The 12,782-nt window shown below is 36.2% G+C and overlaps 1 protein-coding gene across 2 annotated transcripts in view; it reads right to left on the reverse strand.

Moving 5' to 3' along the window:
- Positions 1-10,098, reverse strand: part of LOC146168156 (uncharacterized) — a 61,335-nt gene extending 51,237 nt beyond the window's left edge. For both annotated transcript variants that reach the window (XM_083388942.1, XM_083388941.1), the window contains exons 1-3: positions 9,958-10,098; positions 7,248-7,355; positions 1,923-1,951 (exon numbers count right to left, since the gene is read on the reverse strand). In XM_083388942.1, coding sequence (XP_083245068.1) covers positions 1,923-1,951; positions 7,248-7,355; positions 9,958-10,012 — 192 coding nt within the window. In that variant the 5' untranslated portion in view covers positions 10,013-10,098. The remainder of the gene's footprint in view (positions 1-1,922; positions 1,952-7,247; positions 7,356-9,957) is intronic.
- Positions 10,099-12,782: the final 2,684 nt, after the last annotated feature.

The following is a 12,782-nucleotide window of genomic DNA, read 5'->3' on the forward strand; positions in this document are numbered from 1 at the left end:
GGCCAATTTAGTTGCTATATAAAGTTTTTGTTTTGCGGTGCTTGGTGCAGTCATCACCAGCACCATTACTGAAGACACTATACACGCCAGACATCAAACTTTGGTATGTTTATTGCTGAGTATTGCAAAGCTTGATTTCTACAGTGCCACTTACCTGTGCACAACGTATATCACAATTAACTATCCCAGATTGTTCTATAAATAAATTTTCGGACCATATATAAATAAATTTTCGGCCCATATAATTATTTTATAGAAGTTTACACAATTTTCCCACTAAACTATTTACTATTTGACGAATTTCTCTAAATTAATCATGTGAAGCCCTTTCACTTGCTAAATGCATTTTAGTTCAATACACTACTACAGCGCTAAACCAGTTTAACCTGCCAAAAAAACTGGCTAAACATGCCACAGCCACCTCAACCAACTTTCTGGTGATTGATATATTTAGTGTGACAAGCTAAAATCGTGAACTCAGACAAATAATTAATTATTTAGTCTTCGAATCCGGGCATGAATTCGGCACAAAAACAAACATTTATTGCCAAGACGGTTTGAAATTGTTCCCTATTCACATACTTGTCTTTGCAATAACATAAAAAATGTTGAGCGAGTGACTAGGGGTAGGTAAACTTTAGAGTTAGACCGGTCAAAATGTCGCAAACGGGTTTACTGACTTAAAAATAGTGCTAGTGTAGCGTTGTAATGTTAGCTGGTCAATGTTTTCGCACTTATACGTAAATACGTCTGTGTTATTTGCAAATACTGGGTCGTTGCAGATTTATTTGTTATATGCATTCTGCGTCTAAGCAATGCTTATCGCACCCCAGTGTTATATCTTCATTGACTTTTCGTTTAAGTCATCGGGATTGGACTGAGAATCAGTTCCTTTCGGGACTCACTAGAGTTACTTGTGGGCTAACTAGTACTCTTAACTAGGCCCACAGAACTTCTTCTGAGCTATCGACTGTACTGTTTACAGCTTTCATATTTGCCAGTAGTGTCGCCGAACTATAGTTTGAACTAGTTGTTCGCTTATCAGCTAATACAATTATAATCACCAGAAATTTTGTGGTTGGCTAATGAGTTAACGCTGCAACGTAAAATTGGAGTCAGGAGTTCAACAACTAAACTCGTGCCCCACACTATCCTTAGCGACAAAAACCAACCTATTAACCTGACATCGTTGATTTCGAGCCTTCTACGATAATTAGGAAGGTCTTTACACCACAGCAAATGGTGTCAACAAGTACCAACCTAGTAAATGGCGTTTTAATCGACAGATGTAAATAAAATTGGGGCCGGCCTTGCAGTGTCAACAGCAGCTATTTAAACTTCAAAAAGGTTCTTCCAGTCGCTATACTACAACAAACACAAAGGGTTGATATGCGTGGACTTAAAAATGGTGAATTTGTGTTGGGACAGCAATGTGAATGTGAATAACCAATGGCCATGTTTTTTGGCACAGCCGAGCTGATGACGTGTAGTGACAAACAGATATTTTTTAGGCCTAATAATTACTTTTATTAAATTATTGCAATTTTAATGAACAAAATAGAAACATTTAGGTCGGCTCAATGTTAAAATTAAGTTTAAAAAACTAAACTGTAGTTATATTGTTAACTAAAAATAATTTAATTTTTAAGGTCTAGAAAAAACTAAGCTATTAGGCCCTAACAATTAGGGTCTAAAAATACCCTTAAATAAGGTTTACAACAGCGATTCTTAACGTCAAAAACGCCCTAGTTATAATTTTCAGTATTCTGTTATTTAGAAGCCAAAACGTATAAATAATTGCTTCAAAAAAGTTTAATATTTTTATTAAATTAACACCTACAATCCTACTTACAATAAAAATGCTATTCCTTACAATAATAATTTTTTAGTAATACGAATAAAGGTTTAAGCATATTGTTTACCTCTGTAGTGCTGGTACTCTTGTTGCTTTCTAAAAAAAGACAATTTTCAATTTTTTGAAAAGAGTAAATTTAAAACAAGATATAAGCACCCGATCCATCAAAAATTAGTGCATTGTCCAAGACCGCAAGGTCTAAAAGTCAAACTTTTCTGCCATTGGATACCCTAATTGTCGTAGACATTTTTTCTTAGAAATGCACTAATTTCTAACAGATCGGGTGATATAAGGTTATAAAATAGTTATATTCTACGCACTACTAAACAATTATATTCTATGTATTAGGCCTAATCCATTTAGAAAGATAGTTCTGCCAGACAAAAAATAAGGTCCCTAAAAAAGTTAGTTACCCACTCGTTTTGTTAGGGTTTACACTTTGGTTAATAAAATATATAGTTAGCTCTTCGCCTTGCATTAAGTATGGACGTTTTAACTTAAACGCCACTGAGTTAATGATGATCTGAAAATTGCTGCCGCGTGCTGCAACCTTTGTTTTTTTTTTTTTTTTTTTTGGTTTACCAACCTTTCTTTATTGAGCGAAATATTTTACTAGAAATTTAATTTACGCCACAAAATAAGTAGTTAAGTCAAAAAAAAATAATAAAAATACTTTTTTGTATGCAAGAGCTTGCAAAAGCGCACTCATACTTAATAAAATAAAACATAACAAGTTTTACAGTTGTAGCTTGTATATTTTATTAATAAAATTAAAATATGTCAGCCTATAAGGCGTGGCTCACCTAAAAAAGCTTCGCAAACGGTTGCGCTAATTATTCTGTTCGCATTTTTGTTATGCTTTTCAAGCAAAATGCCGAAACGTCGATCGGAGAATATTCCGAATTCTCGGGTCGAGTGGCCAGTAAAACCTATTTTACAAATTTTTAGGCTTAACACCGAAATGGCTTAAAATCAAGTGTTTTGTTGCTGAGCAGTATTCACTTTTGGAAATAATGTTAAAGATGTTATAGTACTTTTTAATTATTTGCACTCCACACACTTGCACTTCTTAATTGCAAAATTACTTGCATTCAGTCTATCTCCCTTTAAAGCATTCAGTCCATCTCCCTTTTGAATGAAATATTCCGAATTGCACACACATATGTGTGCTAACCACTGTGAACTAGCCATTATAAAGCTGCTTGGTGTACTTATGGTACGTAAGCCGTAATCGTTGGTCAAAAAGCAGCTTCCGAAGGGCTACATCACAGTGGTTAACATAAATATGTTTGTGCGTGTTTTATTGAATAATGATATCGTTACTGTAGATGCACTTCAATTTCTCGACTCGATTATTTCTGAGCCTTTATAGCTCAGTTGGTAGAGCGACAGTCCCGGTTTGACTGGATGCCTTGAGTTCGAACCACACTGCACGAATTATTTTTCTAGCATGCCCTGCTTGCATAATTGATCGACAGATACGGTGAGTCTACCTGCCTGTTCTCATCCCATTAAAAAAAGTACAGGCCGGCGAGACAGGGCAAACACCGAAGGTTTATTCGAGAGTTTTAATGTGTGTCGCACCGGTAGTTTTTAAAGGAGATTAGCCGCCGGCCCTGCAATTCTTTAGCAAGAATCCTTACAAGAAGATCTTCTGTTGTTGGCCAATCTTTGCTATATGTGTAAGTAAATTTGAGTCTAAACTTAGCGCTTCGATTTTTTTTAATCCGTTTATTTGGTTTAACTAAGAAAAGTTTAATTTAGAACGAATCGCCAAGTATTAAGCAAAGGTATGTATGTAAGTAAATGAGAAAGAAACGAAGTTAAATTCGTTACTTCCCTTGTGTAAGGTGTGGATCTTTGTAGTTAACCAAGTAGGGAGTGTGGCTCTTGATCTCTGACTGGTTTCCACTCCTGAGTTATTATTGAATTCCGAAATGCTCGACTGCGCTGGTGGAATAGATATTGTTTGTTTCATCAGGGCGCGGCGAACTAGAAACGATGTGGCCCCCAGCGGCAAAGCTCAGCGGGTTTGATGCTTGTCAGGATTTGAGGTTCTTCGACTGGCGTAAGGCGTAGGCACCCAGTGACAATACATAGAACCATTGAGTCACTTCTCAACGAGATGGGAAAAGCGTTCCCGCCACACACACAGGAGCGAAGTATTTGGCTGGTGCGTAGACGGAATCTTTGGAGAATACGCAAAGATTGTTTGCGCTTGCCCCAAACCTAGTGTCAGTCAGCATTCTAACAAGAACAACAGGTAATGTTTGTTTTTAATGGATTGTTTCCAGGTGTCGACGAAACAGGCGTGTCCTGTCCAGATGCCCATTAGTAAGTGCGTATGCTTGACTTAAAAGTCTAAATTCCTCTGTGGGCCTGGACGCACAGCTCACATTAGCCTACTTGTTATTGAGGTGAAAGGCTGGCGAAACTGTTTTTGCATTCGCCTAGGTTTAGTCCCCACTTCTGGAGGTAGTCAGGCAGGATCGACATTATTCGGCTGAGATTCGTCTGTACCCCCGAATTCGATTCTGGTGCGTCCTGTTTCTTTTAAACGCATCACTGGCAACTCCAGGCGAAATTTACTTGACTTCGGTGTATCCAAACTTTTTCTTGCCAATGCCGCTGTCCTATCTTCGTCCACAATAGGCTGTGAACTGAACATAAAACAATACAGTTTCTTCATTGAGGTACCATTGATAAACTTCAGCAGCTTGTTGTAGGCAACCTATGCCACCTGCTTGTCATATTTTGAACATTATTTTACGGTTTGCAAATTGCCAGGTATATATTAAAGCATCAGAACCAATACCTGTTTTTACCAAAGCGGAAACATTAAACAAGGCAATAAACTGGTTGATGCGCTGCCGGTGGTTTACAAAACCTTGTTGAATACTGTCAAGTTGTTAAAGATGCTGCTGAGAGAATGATCAAGTTGAACACCGATTACCCAGCAAACATCACTGATGATGCACAGCAACACGCTAGCCTCCTGCAAGTCGTAGACTAGAGGAACACCGGCGATAGTTTCCAGACTTTAAAAAATCGATCGTTGCAAAAAAAAATATTTTTTCAGCTAATTTGCAATGCTTCTTTGTGTTGAATATGCGTATTTGTTGTTGATGTATTACAAATAACATTTTACAATACTATTTGCCATCGTTTGGTTACAATAGAGCCGATTTAGCAAATTTTCGCAAAAGGAGAATTCCTTCGATTAGTTAAACTTTTCAAAAAATTTCAAAATCTGAACAACCCTACTCCCGAGGGCATACGACGTAACTATACGTAACGACGCGCATAACATAAAATATACGGGTAGAAAGCATGCTTTGCAATACACTGCAAAATGTGGACATTACAGGCGTTGTAGTCGATGAAAAAACGTTTAAGCAGTGGTCTTCGCCTCTTTTTAACCACGCCCTCTTTAGTGATTGCCGTTTGCCTTGCGCATCCCTCAGATAATAAATAGTATCTACGAAAAGCAACTAATTTGCCACTTTGAAGACAAAATGCAAAACTTAGTCAATTGTTAATCGCGCGAATTGGCTACATAAACTTTAATTAATGACAAAAGAGCTACTTTGAGGGTAATGGTCTGATGCCCAAACCATCAAAAGTACTTTGCAAAAGGTAAATGTCGTGAACAGCTCGCGCCGCCTTAAGAATTGGTTGGCATGTTGTGTTCTAGTAAAATTATGCAAAAAACTGTAAGGAATTTAAATTTTATGTAAAGCTTGATGCCATTTTTAGAGTAACTGTAGTATCCTGTGTTTTTGAATTATTTTTAGATATTTTTAAAGTTTTGTGTGTTTTTTTGCCTTACGATATGGCAGGATTAACCTAATTGCAAGTTTTAACAATAAAAGTACCCCCTAAAACTAGTTCACGGACACTTACCTAATTTTGTCCAATATTTTGAGGCGACATACTGGCACACGGTGGATAGGTCAGATTGGGAGTATCAACTAATTTAACATCATGCTCAGTGTTTTTAAGGTGTTTTAAGGAACTCAAAACGATTTCAAGGATACATCATCACATATGCCAGGGTGGTCCAAGGTTGACAGCATCGCGGGCCACAATATTTCTTTGATATACTTGGCGGGCCACATAAAGTAGGCTATATATGCAACATTTCGTAAGGCCGGGCATGAAATGTTTAAACATGACGACTAAAAGCATCGTCAAAAAGTAATGTGATAAAGAGACTGCTGGCAAAATGGTGCGCGCAAAGCGCGAAAAAAATGAGTCATAGTTAACAAAACAGAATACTGCATTTATAGGCGTAGAATGTTTTTTAACTAGATACATTTGGCTAGAATTGCACGATGGAAAGGTCCAGGGGTTAACCTTTAGTCACAGTGAAATCCTGCAAAACAATACTTTTCCGAAGCGCTATATATTTCATCGTTCAATAACCTTAAAGTAGCAAAAATAGTAATTTATATAGGGTCGTATTTTTATGTTATGTTTACCGGTACATTAAAAAGACGTAAAACAAAACGCAAATGTAACCTATACAAGTTCGCAAAACAGACATTTTAGAAAGTTCCATATAGGACGTACTCATACTGTTACTTTTAAACCGGTCCAACACATACCAAAAACTTGCCAACCCTGCATTAAAACTTGATGGGCGATAGTAAACCGGTTAATTTATTTAATAGTAATTAGGCCTATACCCAAACAATTGCAATATGCTTGCTAATCGTTGGTCACTTATATTTATTTGAATTAACCCTCAACTTTACGTATTACAATAATTCAACAGTGCTTCGTGTCTTGTTCATACAGGTTTTTGTCTTAATTCGAAATATGTTGGTTTTATTTCGTCAAGTTTAGGTCTTATTCTGTCATAGATAATATTCTGCATTTAGCCTTTTTAATATTAATGAAGTAAACAGCAAATTTAAATATATATATTATACTAATATAGACACCCTTTTTTATTGGTTCTCAGACTTTTTCAGCCTGAGGCAAACTAAAAAAATCAAAAAATCGCGGCACACTTAATTCAAAGCTTTAAAATTATAGCTCCAACAACCACCGAGTTAACTAAGCAACAAGGTAGTAGGTGAAGGCAAGTTTTAAGTTGGGTATATTACACGCTATAGTGACGTAACAAAATTTAGATTTCACCATGTCATGTATCACTCTTCAACAAGTTAGTAAAACAGACGACTTATAAAGATGGCAATTTAACATGTAATCAAAGGGTATTGTCAGATATCGCCACATAGAGTAGTAAGTTACGAAAATATTGTTATACCGGTACGTAAAAGGAGTGTCACCTGGTGTTAAACAGAAACAGATGGCTAAAAATAAAAGATTAATTATATTTTTATGATCACTAGCTAACGAGTGACGTATTTTGGAGTTGACATACTATACGGACTTGTAACACCAATAGGAGTGATAGAATCTTTAGCCGAAGAAGAGTTTCTGAAAGACATTTTTGTTGTATGCAGCTGTTGTTGTTTTCTACAGAAAATCCCTGTAAAAAAGTAAAAAAGTATAGGAATCCTGGCACATTTGAAGAAAAATCATCTGGAAAACACAAAAACGTTGCCAAGCCCCCTTACCAAATAAAAAGGTTGTATAATTTACCTATACGTAATGCAAATTGCGCTCGGCGCGAATAGCCAATTTTATAAAATTATTTGAGCCTAGGGCGCTTGCGTCTCATCGTATCCTTGAACAAGATTTGGCAACTTGTTTCACGTAGAAATAAGCTATTGCTGCCAGGCATAATATATAACGGAGTGTTGCTCTTCCAGCAGTAAAACAGATGGCTAAAATTGTTTCACGTAGCTTTGTTTGTCTAGATTCTTTAAAGTGCCATCTCTTCAACCATAAACTTTAACTATGTTCTTAATTTAGCTTCATTAAGACGTAACGTTTAGATGTAACTTGGTGACGCCAAATTATGACGTTAATGGCATCTCTGATTTATTTTGGGATGCATTAAACCGTAAATCAACTTACAATTTTTTTAAAACAACAATTTTTTTATATACTTAACCTCATTCATGTAATCAAAATATGTTTAATTGAAACACTCATAGACAGTTGTTTTTCTAGGTATTAGACTAACTTTTACTTTTGCGTTAATAGATTATTTATCTCCTGTTGGTCTCCTGTTGCGTTTTGTTAAATTTACATTTCAAACCAGAAATTACTTGGTAGAAGATCGTAAATCATAGTTGGAATTGCCATATTAATATGTTGGAATTCCTATATTAACGGCACCGATGAAACTGCCACATTAGTATCGGGTATCGGCTCCCATCCGATATTATCGGACATCCCTACTGATCACTTAATATTAATACCCAACCAAAATCATGAAATAATCTTGGATCTTGTGATTTTAGAATATGTGTTTTATGACGTATCCCCCCCACCCAGTCTGTTGTGGTGGTTTTACGTATAGTTGGCCTTCAATAGCTCTTAAAAGAACATTTTTGACCGCGACAAAAATGTTTGTCGGCCACTGCTTTAATAGAATAATACAGCGCGCGAAACTTATCAACGTTAATTGGTGCGTTGCAACACAGATTAGGTTTTAATCCGGGACTCTTATGTATTTCTCGCCTCTACCAAAATCAAAATCGCGCATGGAAGTAAAAAGTGGCTTAAGTTGGACATAAAATGCGATTAGTTGACATACGGTGTGGAAAGTAGGTAATCAAGCCACATTTAGTTAGTTTTAACTAAATTTATTGCAACTGTTGACCTAAATATAGAATAGTATAGCCATAAGAATAGGTGAATCGTTTTAAATACGTTTATTTCTGTTGGGAAAGCTTAACAAAAAACATTTTTTAAGGTACGACCTACAGTCTGTCTTAGTGTATAACGTATTTGAGTTATTACGCAATCAACACGTTTTGAAGCAGATTTCTTTTGTTGAACAGATTGTAACTATAAGACAGGGCTGGGCAACTTCTCCAGTCGGCGGGCCAGATATGAGAAAATGAAGTACTTGGCGGGCCGGATTAAGTACTGCCAAAGCTTGCATGTGTTGGCGCATAATTGCGGCTAAAGTTGTACTCTTTAAACACGGCAACACTTTTATTGCACATCAAACATACTGCTTTCTTCACGACGTAAAAAATAAACTAAGTACAGAACTTGGTAAACCAAAAATCAGTATGTTTGAATGTTATAAGATAACAATATTTCGCTACTAAAAGCATCAATACTTTGTAGCGAAATATATTCATCTTATAACATCCAAACATTCTTTATGATTGATGTGCAACCATAATCGTCTGTTTTTACCATTCGGATTCAGGCAGATTTTGTAATTCGAAAGAAAATTCTGATTATTGCCGACTTGAGTGAAAAAGTATTTTTACATCCAATCCTTGTTAAATTCGCGACACTCTTCGTCAAACTTACGTTTCTTAGCAAATCCATGGGAAAATATCTATTGTAAATTCTAAATATAATGTCAACGCAAAACAAAGAATCTTAAACACCAAGAAAACAAAGAACTAAATAATAAATAGCAATCCCTATTATTTGTGGCAGAATGTGGCAGCGGGCCACAACCGGAAACTGTCTGCGGGCCGCTCAAAATCCCGTCGCGGGCCGTATGTTGCCCGCCCCTGCTCTAAGAGGTAATAATGCTATATGTAAAGCGTGACGTTTACAATATTTTTAATATTAATCGTTGACCCGTGGGATAATGCTAATCCGAATATTCATATTTCACCCAGTGATTGAGGTTGCGCGTCTCTGATTTAAGGTAATGCAATACACAAGCAATTATGTACTTGCGTAAAATCGAAATAATAAACCTAAATTTGATATTACACAAGGACCGCAATAAATGGTTGGGCCTTATGTTACGATTGGACCGCATGCAGACCTTACGTACGTTATACAGGTCTGGTTCTAAAGAAGACTGCCCGTACAAGAATATCTTAATTTTTTGCAGAACGTTTACCTGCATACTTTTTAAACAGTCTATTAGGTATTTACTGATCTCTAGGGTCTACATCAACATGCTAAAATCCATACAAGTTACTTGTAGTTCCTGATCCTGATTTATTTTTCACATTGAAATAAATTATAAAAAATAAACTTACCGTTATAAAATATTAACGTTGCTAACAATGTTACTTTTTTTCCTTGTTGATACATCGTTATGTATATGACAGTTGACGCAGATTACTTCTAAAAGATTGTCGGCACTTTCTTTGCTTTATTCGCTATAGTTTATAAATGCAATATTTCACTGAAAACACGACAAGTTTCACGCATGGTTAGTAATGCAAAAAGTTGTGTTAACTAACACCGTCTTAAATTTCGAGACCAGTGGTTTTCAAGTGTTTCGTCATGGTGCCCCTTACATGGTTACCGGTAAAGTTATACCTTATAAAAAATACAGCAAACGTGATACAAAAAACAATCTCAAAGATATTACAATAGAAGTTCGATCAAAGGGTTATCTATTTTTTAAATATTGATGCTGGTGCCGTACTGAATAGCATATGGTGTCGCATTTAATACAATTAAAATGGAGAGAAGTCGGGAGTCAGGAACTCCCAAAGAAATGTTCGTGAGCAGCATCGTATACTTCACGGCAATTGAAATCAGTCTCACGAAAACATGCTCTCTATATGGCAAAGCGCAATGCGCTGACTTATTGCACATCTTGAATTTTTCATTTGGTTTCATTTTTATAAAAGTAATGTTGCACTAAAAATGTGTTTTCTGTATGGCTGCGCGGTAAAGCTATACAGTTAATTCAATTTATGTCAAATTACTTGTGTATAAAACAGAGTTTTTACCTAACAAAAGTTTTTTGTGTAGCCTACTTAAATATTAGTGGTTTTCAACCTATTTAGCCCACGGACTAATTACCTGTGACTTCGGCAATTATTTTTTTGACTTGTCAAAATAGTCAAAACTTATACGTTGGGTCAAAATTTGTCAAAATTATTTCAAGTCAAAATCCTTTACAAAGTGCACAAAAAAGCGTCATGGGCTTTTAGAAAAGGTCGTTCAGTTTGTTTGAATTACTGGCAAAAAGCAATATACCGGCACTATATATTCAGCAATCCACTTATAGAGGTGTCGTATAATTCATCCACCCAAAATACCTGGTTGGAAAATATTCCACTTTTACTATTTCCAGTTGGCGGCCAAACCAGTTTTAAACTTTGATACTGCGCATGCGTATGTCGGACTCGGGACTCGAGTAACACCATGTAAAACTACAATTTCTCATTTTGTAGGTCAAAAAATAAACGAGCTACCTATAACCATAGGTGTTTGCGGAAGTATAACAGGAATAATATTGAAGTACAGTTGTCACGACAATAAAGACTGTGTAAAAAATGGTAAGAATGAGATTTACAAAATGTATAAGTAACTAAAGTTACAGTTGGAGGTTTAGTTGCGTAATTACGACTGTTTTTTTTTAAATAATAATAATGTATCGTGCAGTGTGTACACTTCTTAGGCGTAACAATGAAACACCGCCCATATTTCTTTTATGCAAGCTTATGCGTAATTCTTTAGCAAAATTATTGGTTTTGAAAATTCCGAACTGTCAAAGTTTTGAATATTAATAGTTTATAATAAGCTTATGTATGCTTAACGTGACAATAAGTGGTTTCTCTGGCGAAAAAAATAACTTACAAAAAAATAATAGGATCTGTAATTTTGACTTTACATGAGCGATTCATTTTTTATATTCATCACGAAAAGCTCATCTCCTATTTTATATTTAATCTGTAGAAACAACTGTATGCCTAAATCTATCTTCAACCTTGATATTATTATACATACGTACAATCTCAGCCTAAGGCCCAAAACGTAGGCCTACTTGAAATGTGTAGGCTACCGTACTTGATCTCCAGGCACAAACAATCAACCCGTTTGCTATTAGGTGAAATTGCTATCGTAAACTGGTCAAAGAACCCAGTAAGATAATAATTGAATGAAGTTTTTCGCTTCTTATCTAAAGTGTCCTATAGTTAAAAGAAAACATTTTTAGAAACTAAAATAGGAAAAACTAAGCACACACCTCAAAAACAACCCTTTGTTAGAAATAACCCATATTTTGCATATTCCATACTTGAAATCTTAGAAATAAACACGGAATGGTAACCCTGCCTACGACTTTCAGTTAAACTAAAATACCATACACTACAGCTATGGGATACCATACATCCAGTGGTGGGATTTAAATTTTTTGTTAGCCGGTTCTATCACAAAAGTGGTATATTTCAGCCGGTTCTGTTAAAAAGTCATATTTTCCGGCAAATAATTAAAGTATTTGCAAGAACAGGATGCCACCCAAGGTTCCAGCGATGTTGAAAACTGCGAACCGGCTGAATCCGCAATCACTGCTAACAATCACTGCTAACAGCCTACAGTCCAGGGGTCGCGCCGGTAACCTATCGTATGCAGTGTGCCAGTTTATGAATAATTTTAAAATATCAACAACTCGCGTGCCAAACATTTTTCTATGTTTGGTTTTGCACATGCAACCAGGGCTCCGGAGTCGGTTAAAAACAACACGAGTCCGACTCCAGCCAAATGTGCAACACAGTCCAGTCATAGAGATTATGGAAAATATGCCATCATACGCTGTTCCACCTTAACCATTTACAGTTCACTGCCTTAAGAGTTGCGAAATTTGGTAGTGCACGCGCACACGTCGAACTCAGGTAGTTTTACCTAGTCTTACCCGTATCCGACTCCGCAACCCTGCTGTGATTTGACATCTAACTTATAAATCATCTGACATCTAATTTACGTATCTTGGGAGACACCACTCAATCTTATTTAATAAGTTAAATTCTGTAAAGATACCCTAACCCCGCTTAAAAAAACAAATGTCACGAAAACAATGCTGAGCCCGCTATTTTTTAACAAAATTCGACGCTTTTGAGCTGATACC

The sequence above is a fragment of the Ascidiella aspersa genome, chromosome 1 (assembly GCF_963924565.1).
Source record: "Ascidiella aspersa chromosome 1, kaAscAspe10.2, whole genome shotgun sequence".
NCBI classification, from domain to species: Eukaryota; Metazoa; Chordata; class Ascidiacea; order Phlebobranchia; family Ascidiidae; genus Ascidiella; species Ascidiella aspersa.